Source organism: Loxodonta africana, chromosome 14 (genome assembly GCF_030014295.1).
Source record: "Loxodonta africana isolate mLoxAfr1 chromosome 14, mLoxAfr1.hap2, whole genome shotgun sequence".
Lineage (NCBI taxonomy): Eukaryota > Metazoa > Chordata > Mammalia > Proboscidea > Elephantidae > Loxodonta > Loxodonta africana.
Genome location: NC_087355.1, coordinates 91,903,016 through 91,924,622, shown reverse-complemented (window position 1 = coordinate 91,924,622; position 21,607 = coordinate 91,903,016). Strand labels below are relative to the sequence as shown.

General features: G+C 63.6%; 3 protein-coding genes across 3 annotated transcripts; all 3 read left to right on the top strand.

Moving 5' to 3' along the window:
- Nucleotides 1-108: 108 nt before the first annotated feature.
- Nucleotides 109-3,070, top strand: FBXL6 (F-box and leucine rich repeat protein 6). Its single transcript, XM_064268249.1, has 9 exons — nt 109-524; nt 852-1,010; nt 1,151-1,214; nt 1,456-1,587; nt 1,661-1,768; nt 1,853-1,966; nt 2,035-2,266; nt 2,355-2,601; nt 2,892-3,070. Exons 1-9 carry the CDS (start codon nt 124-126, stop codon nt 3,040-3,042), a joined length of 1,608 nt encoding a protein of 535 aa, XP_064124319.1. The 5' UTR covers nt 109-123; the 3' UTR covers nt 3,043-3,070.
- A 193-nt stretch (nt 3,071-3,263) lies between these two features.
- On the top strand, nt 3,264-8,565 carry TMEM249 (transmembrane protein 249). The gene is made up of 6 exons (XM_064268250.1): nt 3,264-3,719; nt 3,794-3,944; nt 4,093-4,187; nt 4,371-4,566; nt 4,659-4,744; nt 5,019-8,565. Exons 1-6 carry the CDS (start codon nt 3,627-3,629, stop codon nt 5,205-5,207), a joined length of 810 nt encoding a protein of 269 aa, XP_064124320.1. The 5' UTR covers nt 3,264-3,626; the 3' UTR covers nt 5,208-8,565.
- Nucleotides 8,566-14,682: 6,117 nt separating this feature from the next.
- On the top strand, nt 14,683-17,741 carry SCRT1 (scratch family transcriptional repressor 1). Its single transcript, XM_023542100.2, has 2 exons — nt 14,683-14,844; nt 16,795-17,741. Exons 1-2 carry the CDS (start codon nt 14,727-14,729, stop codon nt 17,739-17,741), a joined length of 1,065 nt encoding a protein of 354 aa, XP_023397868.2. The 5' UTR covers nt 14,683-14,726.
- The last annotated feature ends 3,866 nt before the right edge of the window (nt 17,742-21,607 follow it).

Below are 21,607 nucleotides of genomic sequence, written 5' to 3'. Positions count from 1 at the left end.
AAGTGAGCCCGCGGGAAGGGGCGCGGGCGGGAGGAGGCCCGGCCGGCGGTCCCGGCTGCTCCTCGCCTCGCGGTCCCGCCAGTGCCCCGCGCCCCGGCCCTCCCGCCGAGCGCGGCGCGTGGCATGGCGCCAGGGACGGCCCGCCGGGCGCGGCGCAGGCCCCGGAGCGCGCCGCCGGCCCGGGCGCGCTCGGCAGAGGACTGGTGGTGGGAGCGGCTGGCGCCGAGCGGCTCGGGGCTCCACCTGCTGCCGTCGGACAGCATGCTGCTGGTGCTGCCCGGCCCAGGCCCCGCCCGAGCCCGCGCGCAGAGGCGCGCCGCCCGCCGTGCGCGGCGCCAGCCGCTCCCGGGACCCCGCGCCGCCGCGGCCAAGGCCAGACCCAGGCCGGAGCCGGAGCCCGAGCCCGAGCCCGAGCCCGAGCGGGGGCCCGACCCGGGCTGGGGCGACCGCCTCCCCTTGGAAATCCTGGTGCAGATTTTCGGGCTGCTGGTGGCGGCCGAGGGGCCCATGCCCTTCCTCGGCAGGTACCACAACACCCCATGCCTTGGGGACGGCGGGCGGCTTCACGGCGGCGCCCCGGGCTGACCTGTTGTTTACCGAGCGGGTGGACGGGGCGGGGGACAGTGAGAATGTCTGAATGGCACACACTTGTACCCGGGGATCCAGCCGCAAGGCGCCTTCTCTCAGGTGGTTCAGTTGGAGCCCAGGTGCCTGGCTTTGAAGCTGGGGTGTCCGTTGCACTCCGAGACTTGGGGGAGTAGGACCCCCTCCTGGGAAACCCTACAGCGGCAGCTGGTGGCGGGCATCGCCCAGGAGGGACCCAGCCCCTCAGCAGAGCTGTTTCTTTCCAGGGCTGCGCGCGTGTGCCGCCGCTGGCACGAGGCCGCTTCCCAGCCCTTACTCTGGCACACGGTGACCCTGTCGCCCCCTCTGGCCGGCCGTCCCACCAAGGGCGGAGCCAAGGGAGAAAAGAAGCTCCTTGCTTCCCTGGAATGGCTTATACCCAACAGGTGAGGAGTTTCCCTTTTTCTTTATCTTCTCACTCTACCTTTGTGGGGTGTAGAAAGCCTGAGGACCCCTTCTGTTTCCCTGCACTGAGGCGTTGGGTGGGGAGGACAATGGGGCAGTTCTGGTTCTGCTTTTGCCCCAGGTTCTCCCAGCTCCAGAGGCTGACCCTCCTCCACTGGAAGTGCCAGGTGCACCCCGTGTTGAAGGTGAGCATGGAGACTGCACACCAGTGTGAGCCTCTGGGGTTACTCAGCACTTCCAGGAGTGGGTCAGGTACTGCAGGAGTCCAGCGCAGGCTGCTGGCATCTTCTTCAGCAGCATCTGCCCTGCACCCAGCAGGGTGGTGTCAGGGGTGGGAGTCCAGGTATGGGCAGAAGAGACATCACATCACCTTTGTGGACCACAGCCTGCCCTCCCCACTCTTGGCTGGCCCCCTGTATTCCACAGCTGGCTAGTGAGTCCTGTCCTCGGCTCACCTTCCTCAAGCTTGCTGACTGCCATGGGCTGACCCCTGACACTTTGGTCATGCTGGCCAAAGCCTGCCCCCAGCTCCACAGCCTGGATCTACAGCACTCCATGGTGAGATCCGTGTCCCCAGGGGCCCTGGAGAAGACGGGCTGAGGTGACAGGCACTCTTGTGCTGGATCCGTAGGTGGAGTCCACAGCTTTGGTGAGCTTCTTGGAGGAGGCGGGGCCCCGAATGCTCAGGCTGTGGCTGACATATAGCTCCCAGACTACAGCCATCTTGGGCGCACTGCTGGTAGGTTGATGGTGGGTGAGGCACTTACAGATGCTGAGCCCAGCCCCAGCCAGGCCACTGATCCCGTTTTCCCTGTCCCTGCAGGGCAGCTGCTGCCCCCAGCTCCGGATCCTGGCGGTGAGCACCGGCATCAGCCGCAACACCACCCCTCTCCAGCTGCCGGTCGAGGCCCTGCAGAAAGCCTGCCCCCAGCTGCAGGTACCTGATACCCCACCCCCCACGCCTGCCACCCCAGTCCCCATCTGCAGCTTGGGCCTCATCCCCAGGTGCTGCGGCTACTGAACCTGATGTGGCTGCCCAAGCCTTTGGGGCATGGGGTGGCCCCAGGCCCAGGCTTCCCTGACCTGGAGGAGCTCTGCCTCGCCAGCTCCACCTGCAACTTCGTGAGTAACGAGGTCCTGGGCCGCCTTCTGCACAGCTCCCCCCGCCTGCGCCTACTGGATCTTCGCGGCTGTGCCCGCATCACACCTGCCGGCCTGCACCATCTGCCCTGTCAGGGTCAGCTGACCTGGGTGGTGGGTGGTGGGGCAAGTGGGTTTTGGAGGCCCTCCACAACCCCGGTTCATGCTGCCCCTCCCGCTTCCAGCGTTGGAGCATCTGTACCTGGGCCTGTATGGCATGTCCGACAGGCTGTCTCTCGCCAAGGAGGGCAGCCCCCTGCTGACCCAGAAGTGGTACTGCACCCTGCGGGAACTGGACTTGAGCGGCCAGGGCTTCAGTGAGAAGGACCTGGAGCAGGCACTAGCGGCCTTCTCGGGTGTCCCTCGGGGCTCACACCCGGTCCTGTGCTCCCTCAACCTCAGGGGCACACGGGTCACAGCCAGCACAGTCAGGTCAGCACCCACCCCCAGTCCCTGGAGCAAGTATGGCTTGCTACCTTGCTTGTCTGGTGTGTGCAGCCTGTCACGCTACCTCTAGGGGGGCCAGAGAGGGGAGCACACACTGGACAAGCACCTGCTTGGGGTTGGCTCTCAGGTGGTGCTTGGCTCCGGTATGGTAAGGGTACTGGGCTGTGGGTGACAGGCAGGCTTGGAGCTTAGAGACTCCAGAGTCTGGGCCAGGTTGGCTGGGGGCTGTGACTCTGGGCAGGATTCAATCCCATGGCCCTGTCACACCTTCACAGCTCTGTGATAAGCAGCTGCCCAGGCCTGGTGTACCTCAACCTGGAATGCTGCCGCTGCCTTCCCCGGGGCCTGAAGCGGGCCTACCGGAGCCCAGAGGAGGTCCAGTGGTGCCTGGAGCAACTGCTCACCAGCCCCCTGTTCCCCAGCTAGGCAGCTTCAGGCCTCAGACCCCTCAGCCAGCCCTGCTCTGTTCCTCTTAACCAGTGTCGGATGTTTGAGTATTTTGTTACAATAAAAAACTTTTAGGAACTCTGTGTAATCCGTGGGGTAGGGGTGAGGGGTAGGGGCACACCTGAGGGAACTAACCACTGAGGTCCTAGTGCCAGCCCAGTGGAGGGGGTGCTCATGGGCCCAGTGGTACTGTACCTTTACATCTCTACTGGGCTTCTGTTTAGGACCAAATGTGTGGTGGGTGAGGCACAGACAGATGCTGAGCCCAGGACACTGAGGTGGGCTATTCCTGGTGGCAGGAGGCTCTGGCTCCAGCAGGAGGTAGTGTCCTGCTCCACCTTGGGGTTTGGGGTGGCCTGTAGATTTCTCTCCAGCTAAGGCCTGGATGCCAAGTTCAACCATCCCACTCTTCAGGTGAGGACTCTGAGGTGGGCTGTACTGGGCAGGGGGAGGTGGGCAAGGAAGTGCACACCTACCGCGGGGTCTGACGCCGGGACCCAGAAGAAAGGAGGTCAACAGAGTGGGCCCCTTCTAGAACGTGCAGCCCAGAACTTCTAGAACCTATGCTCGGCCTGGTTTGGACAGCCACCTGGCCTTGCACCTGTCGCCCCTGTGGTCTTTCGCGAGCCGCAGCCCTGGACACGCTCCTCCCCCAGGTAGGAGCGAGACTGCGGGCAGCGGGTGGCGGTCGCAGGTGACCCGGCCCCACTGACCACCTGTGCCTGACCAGGTCCCCAAGGGCCAGATCAGCGGCCTGCCCACTATCTTCAGCGGGAACCACTTCCAGCTGTGGGCACTGGGTTGCTTCTGCACCGAGCGCCACCTGGCCAAGCGCCTCAAAAACAACAGCTTCTACCCGTTCTCGCGGCAGCAGCCCAACGGTGCGCGCCGGAAGGGCGGGGCTGAGGGCGCGGGCGAAGCGGGGACCGATGGGCTGCAGAGACCTCACGCAAGATGCAGGCTGCAGCCCCGAGTGCTTGCGTGGGGCGGGCGGGGACCGGCCATCCTCACCCGCCGCCCCGCCCGCAGTCTTCGTGCTCGAGTACTACCTGGACACGCTGTGGAAGGGGACGCTGCTTTTCGTCGTTTGCCTCGCACTAGTCAGCTGCGGCTTCCTGAGCAAGGTCTGCGCGGGTGGGCGGGACCCCCACGGCCTTCCTCCACAGGGGGCGGGACCCCGTCGTCCGGCGCCCCGCCCATGAAAGCCCGCCCACCTGGGCGCCCGGTCCTAATTGCCCCTCCCAACCCGGCGCTCCGCCCCCGAGCCCTCCGGGGCCGCACAGACCGACTCCTCGCGTGCCCCGCAGGTGCAGGACCAGGAGACCTGGGGCTTCCCCACGTACGGCGTGGGCGTGGGTCTGTGGCTTATGGTCTCGTCGCTGCCGCGGCGCCGCCTGGTGCTGAACCACACGCGCGGCCTATACCACTTCTCCATCCAGGGCCGCACCGTGTATCAGGGCCCCATGCACCTGGTCTACGTGCGCCTGGCGCTCAGCTCTGACGGTGAGGCTTCTTGGGATGGGCGGGGCGGGGCGCGGGAAGCGGGCCCGGGGCGGCCTAGGCCTGAGCCCCGCTCGCCCCGCTCACCCCTCCAGCCTACGGAAGGTACTTCTTCCAGCTGGTCCTGTGCGGCCACAAGCTGGAACCGCTGGTGCTGGTGCAGCTGTCTGAGCACTACGAGGTGGGTGCCGCCCTGCCGCCCCCGACACGACCCCTCGTGGGGCGCCGCCTGCCTTCCTTGGGACAAAATTAGGCTTGACAGTGTTCACGGTCTTAGAACCGGCCGTTTAGAAGGCCGACAGTAGGTGAAACGGGACAGGAGCCGCCTGGCCATAGCGGCCCCCAGCGAGGGGCTGGCTGGCCACGGCTGAGGCCCTCGTCCTGGCAGGGGGCGGTGGTGACACCTGGAGAGCTCTTTCCTGACTGGGCAAGAGCTGACACCGCCGCTCCCACAGCAAATGGAATTCCTGGGCCGTCGTATCGCCCGGAAGCTCAACATCAACTACTTCGACTACCTGACCACGTCCTACCGGCACGTGATCCGCCACTGGCCGCTGGGGGCCACCTGCAGCCCAGGCGTTGTGCTTGGCAAGAACCGCACATACGACAAGACCAACCGCTCTCTGTCCGACCTGGACGTGTGACAGCATGTGCCTGCACCCTAGCCCTTACCCCACTCCCTTTTCCTCCACCCCCACCCAGCCCATGAGCCCTTCCACCCCACCCTAGGGTGGACAGCGTGGTAGTCTCACCCACCGACCTCCCTTCCATAAAGCTACCTTTCTGCTCTGGACCCAAGGTTGGGTCTCCCTCTGCTGGGGATGGGGATGGGAAGGGCTGCCCTCCAGGGTCTTCCCCTAGCACACACCTCTAAGGGCTTTAGGGAGCCTGTTCTGGGTGGCCTTTCCAGATGGAATACCGATGTAGAGTGGGAACCAAGGGCAGTGGGGGTCTTAGAGGTTGGACTCACCATGGGACAGGTGCAAGACCCAGTGCCCCTCTTAGCCACTAGTACTTCTCTCCTACCCTGGGCTCCCACCCACTCCCCTTGAAATTGGTGGCCAGAACTGGGCCTACCAAGTGCACAGGCATGACCAATAAGTAGAGCTCTAGGAGTTGGAATCTGATTAGTCTATGCTGGGTTAGGTGTCTGTTCCTTGTCCAATCAGCAATGGGATGGGGCAGGGCCCTGGACAAGCCTCGTGCGTGGGGGTTCATTCTGAGCTAGACACATCCCAAAGTTGCTTCTGCCCAAACCCTAGGGTGTAGACTACCTAGAGATGCAGGCCAGGGCACAAAGCCTGCTGGATCCGTTGACTTGGGTGTCCATGTTCCCTCACCTGAGGAGCTCCCCAAATCTCACTCCAGCACCTGCAGCAGCCTGGGGGCCAGGACCTCCTGTGGGAGCAGGGAAGACAATGGGCCACAGGGTCCAGGGAGTGGGTGGCATCTGGCACAGTTAACTGACTCTCCCAGGTCAGCATGGCCTCAGGGCCAGGCTGATGACCAAGGCCATCAGGGACTCAGTCAGCCGAGTGTCCCTAGAACCAGGACCAGCTACATAATTTGCCAGGCCCAATGCAAAATGATAGTCTGGAGGCCCTTATTCTCAAATTGCCAAGAGTTTCAACACGGCTACAGCAGGGCAATAACCAGGCATGGGACTGGTTGGCTGCCCAGATCATACCCTGTAGCCTGTGACTGTGGCTCAGCATCAGGGTCAACTCCAGGTCTAGAGGCTGGCCAGCCCCACGGGGGCACTAGCACTCTGCCTATCTCTAGGGCAGGGCCTGGCTGTCACAATTGCTGTAGGGACAAGGGCAGGACCCCGCCCCCCAGAAGATGGGGGCCAGGGTGGCTACAGAGCGACAGAGCCCAGCTTCTACCAAAGGGGCAGTCTTGAGGTGGTGGTCAGGTGCCAGCGCCTGAAGAGTTGGGGCAGGTTGGAAAGCAGAGTGCAGCAGGTGGAGACAAGGAGTGTGAGGGGTGGGCCGAGGGTATAGACTGGTTGGGTGACAACTGTGGGTGAGCCAGGCCTGGGATGTCCAGGCTGCTGGTCGGCATTGATGGAGGTCTGAAGGGCACACACCACCCCCTTGGGCTCCGGGAGACTGCTCGGCTTGGCCAGCCGGGGCTCATGCCTGACCACATCTTGAAGGCACGGGAGCAGGATTTGCTGGTGGGCTGCAAGGAGGAAAGCCGCTCAGGGTGTGCTGGCTTTCTGATACCCATATCAGCTTGCACATTCCTACCCTCCTGGGTGATCTCGGTTTGCCGCAGTGAAAGTTCTAACAACTTTCAGCACCACAGACGCCACTGACGGGTCCTTACCAACAACAGCCAGTACCCTCCAGCCCCCAAACCTCTACTGCCCAACTCCTTGGACACTCCTGGCCTCAACTGCAGCAGTTTTGTGTTCTCCAGGAAGGATAATCTGAGCCAGAGTCTCCCACAGCGCCTGTAGGATGGAGGAGGAGGAAGCAGGGTGAGCAGAGAGAGAAGCTAAGCTGGGTGCCAGGCCCGCTGGCCACAACCACCCATCAGGAGCTCTGGAGTTGGAACAGCTGGTCAGAGAGGTCCTTCATGGGGCCGAAGTGGCCAGATCTTTGGCTCTTCCGTGCATCAGTCATTGCAGGACACGGGCCGCCCCTAGGAGGATGTGGCCTTGGGCTAGACACTCTCCACAGCCTAGGTGTCCACTCTGAGCGCCCCAGCAGTGGGGCTAAAGTCCTTCCTGGGAGAGCAAGCATGGACGTTGCCATGGGGCCCAGAAAGAGGCCCCACATCTGGGCTCTGGGCTGCCTGGGGTGGAGGATGCGAAGGAAGTGCAGTATTCAGGGCGGCAGGGCTCCTGTGAGAGTGGAAAGGTGAAGGGGCAACCAGAGAGGAGGCTGCTGATGGCCACCATGACCTTGGGCAGGGATGGGGATGGTGCCGGGGTGAGGGTGGGGAGGCTGTTCGTGTGGACACTCACAAGTCTCCCACAAAGGGGTGGAAAGCAGGAGGACAGACCTGGAGGGGTCTGGGTGTGAGGCTATGGGCCAGGTGGGTGCCCAAGGAGGGGAGGGGGAAGCCCATGCTGGGTAAGGAGCTGAGGGGTGGCTCTGCCCAAAGCAAGGAGGTGGCAGGCCCGACCACATGTTCAGTGCCCCACCTGGCTGGGCCAACCCAGGGCAGCCACCCCCTAGCTGCCCACTTGCCTGGCCCTGGCTGCACTTCTCGCGTCTTTGCTTATTTATTAACAGAAAAATGGGATTTTACGATAAGATATCTTGGGTTTGTCCAAAAGGATGAGGGGAGGCAGTGAGGGTAGAGAGGAGAGCAGGCTGGCTATGCGCTGGTCTGAGGGAGGGTGGGCACGGTGCCTAGGGGCACCTTACTGTGCTGTAGGTTTCATATTTTCTCCACTTTTGTGTAGTTTTGATATTTTCTATAATATATATATATTTTTTAACCCTGAAACCCGTGTTTTGTTGTTTCAATTTGTTTTTCTTTGGTTCCTCGTGAGGTGTCTCATTTCTTGTGTGGATTGTCTGGTAGCCCCTTGGGAGTCTCAGTATTGTTTTCTTCTATAAGTAATTTCTCTTTATAATCAGAATATTAGCCCTTTGTTGTGTCCAGTTCACATATTTTCTAATCTTTTGGTATTGCCTCTGTTTTTGCTTGTCTCTTTTGTGTGGAAATTTTCAGTTGTCTGGTGACCCAGGCTCCCTACCCCCAGCAGGGACGGGCTCTCTGGGCTGGCCTGACCGGCCATTACCCAGCTACTCAGGCCCTGTCCCCATGAGCTTCTCTACATAGAATAGGCAATACCCTTTGGGATACAGACCCAGCTCCGAGGCCTGCCCCCAGCCCTGGGGCTCTGCCCTTGTGCCTTACCACCATGCTGCTGCCTCTCTCTCTGAGGTAGCTTTTTCTCTTCCACACTTCAGCACCCTTGCCCAGAGGTGAGTCTCCACTTCCCAGTTTCTCTCTACTGACTGCAGACCACGCCCCGCAACGAGTCCCAGCTGTGACACTTGGGCTATGACTGTACCAACCACCCCACAACACCCCTTGCTGAGGGCATCACCCCTTTTTCTGCAGATATCTGCTCTGGCTCCCACCCTCACCCTGGGCTCATATCTTCAGTCCTGGGAGTCTCAATATCCTCCTGGGCCACCGTTCAACTCCCAGCCCCTCACATCCTTGAACTTTGTCCCACCAGTGACCTTGTCCTCTGCCCCACCACGCCCACCGACTCCATGACTGTGCCCTGACCCCATCATTACCAATGACTTCTCCATCTCAATTCCAAGCCCATTTCTCTGCCCATCACCTCCTCTTCCCAGCTCACTCCAGCAAAGCCTGACCCCCACTCCAGGGACTTCCCGCCCCATCCTCATGCCATTCCCCACCCCCTCCACTCTGTAGAGTCCACAATCACCACCATCCCTTTCTTGCACAGCCCTTTGACTGAACTGCCCCTCTCTGTAGCTCACCTGGCAAAACCCCAAAACTGGATAACCCAACCCCTCCACTTAGCCCACTGCACCTGGGCAGCTGAACGTGGCTGGAGAAAACCCACACCTGCATTTAAGTTCATGTCCTCTCATCTTACATGCCTCGGTGCTGCCAAGCGATCCTGTCACATTGCCTAGGTCATCCACTGCTTCTTCTGGGGGACTGTTGCCAGCCTCTTTTCCTCCTCTGACCTCACTCTCAACCGAAGCCCTTGCTTCCCACTTCACTGAAGAAATAGAACCAAGCAGAAGAGAACATCCTGGGATGCCCACCACTCCAGCGTCTACCCTAGCACCTGGCCACAGGCCCTGCTGCCCACCTGTCCCCAGGATGAACACCTGTGCTCATAGCCCTCACATGGCCACTAGAACCCCACCCTCACTCACTCAAGGCATTGGCCTGCAAGGCCCTGCAGTCCAGCTTCATCCATCATCCCCACTGCCCTTCTGGCCTCATCTCACACCAGGCACCCCCTCAGTTGCTCACTGGTTCCAGCCCCACTGGCCACCTGGCTGCTCCTCAAAAACACAGACTTGCTGTGATCCTGCCCATCTTCAAGAAACACCCTCCTTGGCCCCGGCCTCACCTCCAGCTGCTGTTCCACCTCTTTCTTTAAAAGAAAACCTCCCAACAGGGTCATCCACACTGGCTATCTCTGACTTCTCCCATTTCTTTTGTCCCCACATGCCACTTCAACAGCCCCTCTCGTGGTCACCAAGACCCTCCTGTGGTCCACTCCTCCCCAACCCCTCTGGCTTCCAGCCCCACACTCTCTCACACCTCCTCCTGCTCTGACCACCTCCTCCCAGCCCCCTCTGCCGGCTCCTCTGCTGGCCCAGGCCTGCCCCTCTCCTCTTCTCTTGCCATACTCTCTTCTCCTGGTGATGCCACCTGGCATCTTGGCCAGGCTGAAAGTGCTGACCACATGCTGACGACTCCCCAGAGTCTGCAGCTGTGGTATCTCTCCCCAGAACTGCCAAGTCCACACCTCCACAAGAAGGTCAAGCGTCTCAAAATTAACAGGTCAAAAACCAAGCTCTGGTAAAATGGTGCAGCGACCTTTGGAAACAGTTTGGTGGTTCCTCAAAAAGTTAAACAGAATCATCATATATATGACCCAGCAATTCTGCTCCTAGGTATATATCCAAGAGAGCTGAAAGCAGGGATTCAAACAGATGCTTGTATGACTGTTCATTGCTGTACTATTCACAATAGCCAAAAGGTGGAAACAACCCAAGTGTCTATCAGCAGAGCTTCAGACACTTTAAATGTGATGTCAGAGCATGTCCCTCCTTCACCAAAACTCCCCTGGATCCTACCTCACCTAGAATTGGCCCAGATCCCCCCAGCCTCCGCTCTGGGACCTGGCCCAGCAGAATCTGCCCCTTCGTCCTCTCCTGCCTCAATCTGATGCTACTGTCCACCTCACACACCTCTTTCTCTTGGCAGTTGGCTTTGCTCACACATCTCCCACTCTAGCCTCAGGGCCTTGGGACAGTAATCTTCTCTGTTGAGGCTCACTGCCCCTCCACTGCTCATCTCCAGCTTCAATGCCCCCCACCCCTCCTGCTTTCACCTCTTTCTAGTTAGCACCTGTGTCTTCCACAGGAACGTGGGCTCCAGGATGGCAAGGTTAGGGTTAGGATTAGGGCAGAGCACAGGTTGGTTCTCAATACAGGTGTGTGGAATGAAGGCAGAAATGGTTCTAGACCCACCCAGGCCTCCCAAGCTCTCAGTTAGCTCCACCCACACCAACCCAGCCTGTTCTCTCAGGAAGCCCCCAGACAGGCAGGTTCTGCTGTGGCCCAGGGGGGCAAGGTCCCAGGTATTGAGGGCCTTGAAGGGTGGCCAGTGCAGGTGGAGGAGGCGCTGCTTAGAGCTTGTGAGCCTATTGCATGTCTGGAAACTGAGGGCTGAGGCTTGAGTGGAGGTGAGCAGAGCCAGCAGATCAGGGTTAAACTGCTCTGCATGCAGGACCCTATCTACATGGATTCTGGAAAGGGAACAACGCCCTCCATTCTGCAGTAGAAGAGAAGGCTGAGGGGGTGCCAGGGTGCCAAGGAGTCAGACCAGAGGAGGCTCCTACCCAGGGTGCGGTCTCAGCAGTCAAGTAGAGGGATGTCCAAAAAAAGAGAGAGGTGATCCTTTGAGGCTAGGCTGTATACCAGCTGACAAAAAAAGGTAGGCTGGAAGGAGTCTGCTGCACCCGAGAACAGAAGGGGTGGAGCCACTAGGGTGGAAGTGGCTGTGAGCAGGACACACACAGGCTCCTTACCCAGCTCACCTGGGGACAGAGGGCTGCTGGGGACAGCAGTGGGAGCCCTGCCATGAACCAGGCCCTTTGGGGCAACTTCGGACTCTTCAGGATTTGGAGTGGCAGACCCAGAAGCAGATGGAAGCCACAGAACCAACACCGTATTCCCTCCCACCACCACGGTTAAGGGGCTGGACAGAGTAAACCGGTACTGCCTGGGTGGGGAGGCCAAGAGCAGTTGGAGCCTGGATCTCCTGGGAAGACTGCAGCATCCCATGGGGGTCAAGGAGGCGGCCTCCAGACTGTCTCCTCTCCTGCAACAAGGCCCCGCACGCCCCTAGCTCTCCGTGGGAGAGACTGAGAGCAGTCTCCAGTAGAGGAAGGTAAAACTTTTCAAGTTCGTGGTGAGAATCCTCAACTGTCCTTCCCTAGCCTGTCTTGACCGGCCCGGACTGGGTCAGGGTGGCAACCTCCGGAAGCGAGCAGGATCCGGTTGCCTGAAAAGAGGCGAGGCACGGAGGCCCAAGGGATTGCTCCCGGGCCACATGTGCGCTCCGCACCCGGGACGCTGTGGCCATCAGGCTGATGCCTGGGCGCAGCTGCCACTCCCAGTCGGGCGTCCCGGGGGGCTGTGGGATCCACCGGAGGGCTAGCAAGGGCCGTCGGAATGGTCCCCTGGGGAGCGCACGACCGCCGGACACGTGTCTGTGCTCTGACTCCTGGTCCGTCAAGGGGGGTGGGGGCCAGGAGAGCGGGGAAATCGACAGAGGAAAGGACGCGGGCAGAGAGACGGGAGATGGAGGGATGGTGACACGAGGGAAAAGTAAAGAGAGTGAGAGGAATGGGATCGGTGAAGAGAGAGGGACAAAAGGACGGGACGGGGTCCTGGGATAGAGGAACGAAAGAATGAGGTTAGAGAATGAGGGAAAAGGACAGAGATGGGGGCCGAAGGAACAAAAGGACAAGGACAGAGCGACAGGGTGACTGGACTGAGGGAGGAGGACAGAGGGATGGAGTTAGAGGGACAGAGAGACGGTGGCGGAGACAGAAGGTCCGGGAGGAAGTAGGCGAGAGAGCTGGGCGAGGGGACCGCGCCTGGCACGTCTCGCCAGCTCCCCGAGGGTCCGCCGGGTAATTAGGCCTCGGTCCAGATGGGCCCCCCCAGTCCTGCAATCAAAATGCTAATTGGCCCCGAGCTTCCGGCTGCGCCTCGGCCCTGCCCTCCTGGGAGGGAGCAGGGGGCGAGTGGCAGGCCTAGAAGACCCCCGCCCCGGCGCCCCCACTGCGGCCTCGCCGGCTGCCGCTCAGCGATAAGGGGGCGGCCGCGCCGCGCCCCGCCCCTCGGGAGCGCCTGCCAGGAGAGATGGATGACCCGCCGCTGCCGTGCGGCGCCGCCGCACAAAAACTGCCCGCAGTCTGCTCCGCGCCCTAAGCGCCCACCCTAGCTGTTCCGCCCGCACGGAATGCAGGACGAGCCGGCGCCGAGGCACAGCCGGCCCGGGTGGGCCGCCGAGGCGCCGAGCTCAGCCCCCGCGGCGCGCGCCCGGCCTGTGTCCACGGGGCCACCACGCGCAAGGTCAAGCCTCGCAGCCACGACCACGAGCGCGCGCCCCCCGCTTCGGGCGCGCCCCCGGCGAAGCTCCGCCCAGAGCCACCCTACGACCCTGGTCCCCAGCGACAGCGGGCTGGGTGGGGGCTTTCTAGGAGCGCGAAGAGCCGAACGTCCGGGCAGGGCCGGGTGAAGGGACAATGGTGGCGTCGGCCCCTAACTGGGGACATATGTCCCCGAGCGCGGTCATTGTGCGCCCGGGAGCCCACCGAGCCCCGCTATTGGCCGCTGGGCCTGACGTCATGGGGGCTGCAAACTCGGGGCGGGCGGCCGCGAGAAGGGTTATCCGCCTGGTTGCGGAGCCGCCGGGGGGAACTGCAGCTGCGCGGAAGGGCGCAAAATCACCGATGAAGCTGAATTTCGGGAGCATGGGCATGGCAACGCCTCTCACCCTCCACATCCGGCTCGCTGCATCGCCTCCGCGCCCGACATCCACCCCACGGGAGGGGGACGCCTGGGAGGACCCTACAGCGGGCATGGGGTCAGCCCGGGTAACCAGGTGGCAGGGAGACACTGCGCCACCGGGCGAGCGCGGCACTCCACACTGCATTTCCGCTGCCTCAGCGTTCGCTCTTCGCCTCCCGCCCCCACCCCCCCCTTGCAGAGCCCGCGCCTCCAGACCCGCAGCGAGGCAGGCCGGGACCCGGCTGGGACCCGCCCTGCGTTCCTCCCCCAAATATCCCAAATCCGGGGCGCATGGGTCCCAGGCCTGTTTTCATCTCTTTCCCCAAGTCTGAAAAGGCCGCCGACCACTGGGCCTTCTTTGCATCCTGAGCCGCGGGAGGGAACTCCCTACGCGCGGGGCGGTGGTATTCCCGCGACCCCTCCCAGGAGAGTAGGGCCGGCCGGGCCCTGCGCAGCCATTTCCGCCGGCCTCTCCTCCTCCCTCCTCCCCCCGCCCCCAGATCCTGGGCTTTAAAAGCCAGAGGCTGGGCCCGGCCTCTGGCAGAGGCGGCCACGGGCGCGGAGGCCTGCCCAGGAGCTGTCCGAACGCCGAGCTCCGCCCCCGGAGCCCCGGCCCTCCCTCCCTCCTTCGGCCCGCCCTCCCTGCGCACCCCTCCCCCCAGGACCCCCGCCCCCCGCCCGCTGCCGCCGCCGCTCGCTCCGGCTGCAGAACAATAAAGCAAGCCTCCCAGAGACCCCCGCCGAGGACCCCCGCCCCGCGGCCGAGCCCTCGCAGCCCGCCCCTCGCCGCCCGCGCCGGCCGAGCGCGCCCGGGCGCTGGCCGCGGTGCTGCCCGGGCCGGCGCTGGCCGCGGTGCTGAAGCTGCCGGCGCTGCCGTCGCCGCCGCGTTCTCCCGGCCCGGCACCGCCGTCCCCGGAGGCATGGGGGGCCGCTGACTGAGGCTCCGCCGCGGTGGCGGGGGGGAGGGGAAGGGGGCCGCGGAGCCGGGCCAGCCCTGCACCCACTCGCAGCCTCCGGGCCCGGGACGGAGCCGCTCCCCCCTCCCCGCCCCCCAGCCTCCTCCCCCGCCTGTCCAGGGGCGGCATTGCGGGCTGGGAAGCCGGGACCAGAGGAGGAAAGGAAGGAAGAAGGAAGGAAGGAAGGAAAAGAACAGCAGTGAATAGACAAGAAAATAAGGGAAGGAAGGAGAAGGAGCAGAAGGATCCGGAAGAGCCGAGGCTGAGACGCAGAGCAAGGAGGAGAGAGAACGCACTCTCAGGGTAGCCTCTGAAGGCCAGAGTGGGGACTGTGCTGCCTCCGCCACTCCTCGGATGGTGACGAGGCCCCGCCGCGGCCGCAGCCCCCCCGCGCCCCGGCTCCGCAGGCCCTCAGCGCCGGAGCCCCGCAGGAACCATGCCCAGGTCCTTCCTGGTCAAGAAGGTCAAACTTGACACGTTCTCCTCCTCGGCAGACCTCGAGAGCTCCTACGGGCGCACCCGCAGCGACCTCGGCGTGCGATTGCACGAGAAAGGTGCGAGCTGGGCAGATTCCCAGCCTCAGCTGAGGCTGGGGCCGAGGTGCCAGGGCATTGCTGGAAGGAGTGGAGGGCAGAGTGTGGGGGTGGAGGGAGCAGGGGCCAGAAAATAGACCCAAGGGAGCCAGAAACAGCAGGAGGCGGTGGCTGGAGCCAGGACTGTGGATGGAGATGGGGGATGGGGAAGGGGAATGCAAAGGCAGCCCAGAACCGGGCCAAAGCAGAGCAGGGAGAGTGTCGACCCGGAGAAATGGAGGGGAGTAGGGGGACTGGAGCGGAAGGTGCCCACATCCTGCCCCTTGCCCAGACAAACACAGCCTCATGGACACCTGCTGCCAGGACAGGACCTAGTGAGCTGGCACAGGCAGACTCACACACACCAAGGAACCTGGGCCGCCGCAGTACCCTTGTCCCTTTTTTGGCTGCCCCACCAGGACCCCTGCTAGGGCCAGCCGGGAAGTGCTAGGAGCTCCAGGGAGTAGGCATGGGGTCCAGCGGGGGCCGCCCACCTGTAAACTCTATGGTGCCGGCAGAGGCAGCAGCAGTATCTTGCCTGAAGCCAGGGTCAGAGAGAAGGGTGAGGGCAGGGAAAGCCCAAAGTGCTGGAGGCAGGGGAAGGCTCTTTGTGTAAGCGTGCCCAAGTTCAAGGACAACTGTTAGCATGCAGGCAAGGGGGCAGGGAGTGCCAGCAGCATGGGGTGGCAGAACAAGTGTGACCTGCAGGAGTGTGAGCCTGTGTGTGCCCATGTGACTGCGTGTGGCCATGTGACTGTGTTTGCTTGTGTGTGACCCTGTGTGAGTGTGTGCCTGCCTGTGTGCCACTACATGGAACCATGTGACTCAGGCCGGCTGTGCAACCATGTGACTGGCGACCCTGGCTGAGAGTGTGGCTGGGGTGGCTGCATGTGTGACCCTTGGAGTGTGCTGACCCTGTGAGGAGTCTCTGGGTCTGACAGGCTGGGTGGCTGGGTGTAAGCTTGAAGGAGCCAGAGCCTGCAGCATGAGGGGCGTGCGTTTGTGACTTTCAGGTTGTGAGATCCATCATATACCTTGGGCACGACTGCAGTTACTGGCATGAATGACACTGCTCGCCTACGGTTCATCCCCGGGGAGGTGTCCTCTGGTGGCCCTGGCACTCTCCCTGCTGCAGAGTCTCCCTAGTCACCTGCCAGGGCTTGGAAAGGCCCCTGCAAGGCTTAGGGCCTGGGGGAAGAGAGCAAGGTGGAACAGGGTACTATCCAAGGGTGGGGATGCCAGCAGAGAGTAGGAGAGAAGCAGACTTGCTGGAGATGGCGCTGGAGTCGGAAGAGTAGGGGTCAAGCCCAGTTAGCAGTGGGGACTTGGAACATCAGAGACGGTGCTAGTGAGGGCCAGAGGGAGTGGGGGTAGCAGACCAGTGGACCGCAACATCAATGGTGGGCGCGGGTGCTGGGGGCGGGGACAAAGCCGGCGGGCACCCTGGCGGGCAGATCCCGGGTCCCCGAGCCCGGCGGGCCTGGCTTTGTGCGGCTGCGGGTCTGCAGTGTGTTGCATAATCAGGGAAAACTGCTGAAGTGGGGAGAACCCGAGGGGGAGGGGAGGGCGGAAGGGGGAGGAGGGCGAGTGAAGCGCCGCCCCTCCCCCCTGACCTTGAGATTCCTCGGAAGGGGGTAGCCGCACCCAAAGATGCACCTCCCCCCCGCAAGGGAGGGGCGAGCGGAGGCGGAGCCGGGGTCTGCCCCTGTCTCATCTCTTCTTTCCTCTCTTCCCCCTCCCCCCCCCGCCCCGCGTCTCCATCCTCCCTGCCCCACTCTCCCTCGGTCCCTTCTTCTTTGTCCTTCTTGGTGTTTGCCTCCCGGATCCCCGTATATCCGGCCTGTGTCTGCTCTGTCTCCCGCCGCCCGTCCCGTGTGTGTCTCACCCGCTGCCCCGTTCCCCTCCCGCTGTCTGTCCGCCTCGGCCCCGCAGGATACCTCAGCGACTACTCGGGGCCCGCGTCCGTCTACGATGGCGACGCCGAGGCGGCGTTGCTCAAAGGGCCGTCGCCGGAGCCCATGTACGCTGCGGCTGTGCGGGGAGAGCTGGGCCCGGCGGCCGCTGGCTCGGCACCGCCGCCTACCCCGCGCCCGGAGCTGGCCACTGCTGCGGGCGGCTACATCAACGGCGACGCGGCGGTCAGCGAGGGCTATGCGGCCGACGCTTTCTTCATCACTGACGGCCGCTCGCGCCGTAAGGCAGCCAATGTCAACGCCACCGCCGCCCCCTCCACGGTCTCGGCGGCGGCTCCGGACGGCGACAGCGGCGGGGCCGGGGCGGGTGCACGCAGCACGGGGGCGGGGGCCGGAGGCCGGGGTGGCACGCGATCGGGGGCGGGCCCGGAGGCGCGCGCGGGGCCCGGGGCTGGCGGCGCGGGGGGCCGGCACGCGTGCGGCGAGTGCGGCAAGACGTACGCCACGTCGTCGAACCTGAGCCGCCACAAGCAGACGCACCGCAGCCTAGACAGCCAACTGGCGCGGCGTTGCCCGACGTGCGGCAAGGTGTACGTGTCCATGCCGGCCATGGCCATGCACCTGCTCACGCACGACCTGCGCCACAAGTGCGGCGTGTGCGGCAAGGCCTTCTCGCGGCCCTGGCTCCTGCAGGGCCACATGCGCTCGCACACCGGCGAGAAGCCCTTTGGCTGTGCGCACTGCGGCAAGGCCTTCGCCGACCGCTCCAACCTGCGCGCGCACATGCAGACGCACTCGGCCTTTAAGCACTTCCAGTGCAAGCGCTGCAAGAAGAGCTTCGCGCTCAAGTCCTATCTCAACAAGCACTACGAGTCGGCCTGCTTTAAGGGCGGCGGCGGCGGCACCGACGGTCCCGCAGCCCCCGCGCCCGCTGCGCCGCCGCAGCTCAGCCCGGTGCAGGCCTAGGGCAGCGGCGCCTTCGCCAGCCGGGTCTGCTCTCAGCAATATGGGCCCCTAGGGAAGTCTCCGCCGGCGCCGGGGCTGAGGGGCTGGAGGACGGGCCCCTCCTCGCAGCAATAGGGGGAGGGGTTCGGCCCCGCCCCGCCCGCCAGGGGCCTTGTCGGCCCTTTCAAGCAATAGGGTCCCGAGGGGAGACCCACCCCGAGCCCCTCCCCTCCCGTCCAGGGTGCCCCTAGGCTTTCTCCCAGCAATAGGGTCGACGAGACCCAGTACCGAACCTCATCTCCGAGTTAAGTCTCTGAAGACGGGGCCAGGTAGGGGAGGGGCGCCCTCCTCCTCCTTCCTCTGCATCCCGGCATCGCGTCGCAGAGACTCAGGACTTCCCCACCCTCCCCAAGCCTTCCAGGGTCGGGCCTGGGCCCAGACGTCCAGGGAGCCAGCCCACAGAGGGAGGAGGAGGGGGGGAGCGGGCCTGCAGAGGCATTCCTGCCCTGCAGCCTTGGCCAACCCCCCAGGAGGGTTAGACGCGTTGGGAATTGGGGAGGGGGGCGGACGGCGGCACCCTCTCCCTCGGGTCCCTTCTGGGGCCTCATCGAAGTCGCCCTGCTACCCTTGCCTCGTATCCTCTGCCAAATCCGAATTCTTCCAGCCCAGCTTCCCAGGCTCTGTCCTCCATAACGAATAATAATGACGCACATCGAATAGCATGAACTTATCCGACCTCCTCAGACCCGGCTCTCGCCCTGCCCCGGGGCCCCCACCCTCGTACCCCGGGCATTCGGTGTTGGAGGACGGACACCCGGGGCTGGCAGGCAGGTCTGGGCACTGCCCTCTACACACCTCTCTGTATTTGCTTTGCGGGTAAAGCCCCCCGGGGGGGGGTCGCGGACGCGTCGGGTTTCTTTCTTTCTGTATTTGTACGTTTTGTTTATGAACGGATTGCACTCGGGTCAGGGAGGGGGCGCTGAGCCCCTCATCCTTCCCGCCGACGCCAGGGGTTTGGGATGTCCGGGATCATTTTCCCCACCCCAAGCCCCACCCCCACCTGGGCTCCGCCTCCCGGGAGCCTCGGGCCCCGCCTCTCGGAGGCCGGCCCTTCCCCGAGCCCCGCCCCACGCGGTTGCCAACTTCGCCCGTCTATGCCAAAGCCTCGGCGGCGACCCCGCCCCAAGGGCCCGCCCCTCTGGCCGCCGCCGTGAGACGTCACTGCATGCAGCCCCACCCCCTCCTGTCCCTTCCCGGGGCTGCCGGCTCCCGGCCCCCTTAGTTAGTCAGATGCCGACCATAGAGCAATAATGCGCACTGCATGCGAAGCTGCCGCCGCCTCTAGTTACTGAGAATCAGGTACCCCCTGCCCTTCCCGCCCCACAGGCCCCTAGATCAGGGACGCTGCGCGGGGCCGGACGCGCAGACTTTCTTCCCCGCCTTCCCCCTCCCCCCACGGCGGAGCCCGGCGGGTGTAGCGGTTCTGGGGCGGGGCGGGGCGGTTGCACCCCACACCCCTTCTTCACTCGTCCATCACTCACCGACGGCTCGCTGGGCGCCTGCTAAGTGCCAGGCTCGCTGCTGAGTCCGTGAGGGATGCAGCGCCCTGGGGGGGGCGTGTCCACGACGTGATCTCAGCGACCTGGGCCCGACCGGCGTGGGTGGGCCAGGGAGGGCTGCACATGCAGAGACCCGGACCCAGACCAAGACAGTGCCCACTCTGCTCCCAGCCCCGGTCCGTGTTGGCGCAGCCAGGCTCTACCCTTGACTTGGGCCTTGCGTTCCAGCTCCTACCGGACAGACTCAGGGCCCCGGCTGCCGGGGGGGGCCTCTGCGGAGGTCCACACCGGCCGGCGGCCAATTCTCAGAGCCCCGCGGCTCTGCACAGGCCAGGACTGGGCGAGAGGAGGGCAGCTGGAGCTTAGACCCGGCCAGCCCACCCCGGCGAGCACGCCCCGCCTGCCCCCGCAGGGGCGAGCGGGGGCCCAGCGCAGCGGTGCCCACGCCCAGAACGCCCCGCGGCCCCGGGCGCGGTGCCCACAGCTCCGGACAGGGGCCTGCTCCTCTAGGCTGGGCATCCCGCATGCACACGTCCACACAGGCGCCCCCCCGCCCGCACGCGCCTGTCCGCCTGCCTGAGGAGAAGGCCGGAGGGCCGTGGGCTGGCCAGGGCCTCCCCCTTACCCCACCCGCCGCCGTGGAAAGCCATGGCCCCCTTCCGCCCCTAACGAAGCAGCACAATAACCGACTAGCGAATTCAGGTAGAAGGAACGTTTAGGTAGCACCTATTTTGTACTGAGTCTACGAGGAGGCCCCGAGGTGCAGGGGCCCTCCGGTGGGGGCTGCGGCCGCCGGCCCGCTCCGCCCCCCGCCCCGCCTGCGCCCCGCCGCCTTGTACATACTCCCACCCGGAACAGGCCGGGATTTTTACTCGGGCCGCGCCCTTCTTCCGCCCCCGTTTGGGGCCGGGCCGGCCGGACAGACGGACGGACGGACAGACCTCCTTCCTAAGCACAATAGCACCAGCTCCCCGGAGCGCCGCGCCTCCATGAGGAGAATAAATGCCACTCTTGATAGAACTGGTGTCTCAGGTTGATGTGTGCAGGGCCGGGCCGGCTCCGCAGGGGGCGCTGAGGCGGCCGGTGAGAGTTTGGGGGCGTCTTCCGGGCCCCGCTAGCACTCGAGATGGCTGGCCCACCTTGGGCTCATCCAGCCGCGGGGTGATTCCGCAGCCTTTGGCAAGGGAGCACTTTTTCTTCCGCCAGAAGGGCCGACTTCAGGGGCGTGGCCACAGGAGCACCGGTCCAAATGTAGAGCACTTGGTATCTCCCATCTCCCCTGGGGCAGGTGAACCCACCCTCCACCAGGAATTGGGGATGGTAAGGGAAGTCAGATCCAGCCCAAGGCCGACCTGGAATGGCCAGAGTAGGCACAGCAGGGCCTGTAGCCACAGCCCTCCGCCTGGCCTCCCACCGACCCTGTGTGGGCCTGGGAGCCACCTGCAAGCCCTCAGGGCAACCTTTGGAAGGATCGGGGATGGCAGAGGATGTGAGACCTGGCCCTTTCCTGCAGCCTGCTGCCCATATCCTGACCCCCAGACTCCTCCAGTGCCTGAGGAGGCCCCATGGACAGCTGGCCCGGGCCGGTTCCCAGGAGGAGGTGCCCAGTAGGCAGAGAAGCTTCTGCAGCTGCCCACAACCCTCAGGTTCCTGGCAGGATGAGCCCGGTTGGGGATATAAGGGGCAGGGCTGTGCTGGCTAGGAAAGCCTGGTGGCAAAGACCCCTGCCCACAGTCCCCCCTGGTGACCAGGTAAGCAGGCATGAGCTGAGAGGCCTAAAGTGTTGGGGGCATATAAGGTGTAAAAGTGGTAATGGTGGGGGAATCTGACCTCTAACTTCATGAGCGGGAGAAGCATTATCAGGTCAATAGCCCAAAGCTGATTGCTATGAAGTGGTGGTCAGATATGCCTCCTCTATCCAGTCCTGGTGGCGCAGTGGTTAAGTGCTATCGCTGCTAACCAAAGGGTCAGCAGTTCGAATCCACCAGGCGCTCCTTGGAAACTCTATGGGGGCAGTCCTACTCTGTCCTATAGGGTCACTATGAGTCGGAATCGACTCGACGGCACTGGGTTTGGTTTTTGGTTTTTTTATCCAGTCTTTTTTACCAGTTGTGGCACCAGCTGTCCCTTCCACAGCACTCTCGGCTTCTCTGTTGGGTTTGTTTATTCCTTGCAAGGACCACACAGAACTCACAGATAATAATCAACGATTATGGGATTTATTAAGGAAGTAACAGGTTACAATTCAGCATCAGGAACAATTCAGGATACAGTTGTTTGGTCAAGACAGATTCTTGGCCATGCCCACAGGCAGGCCTCACCCTGGCC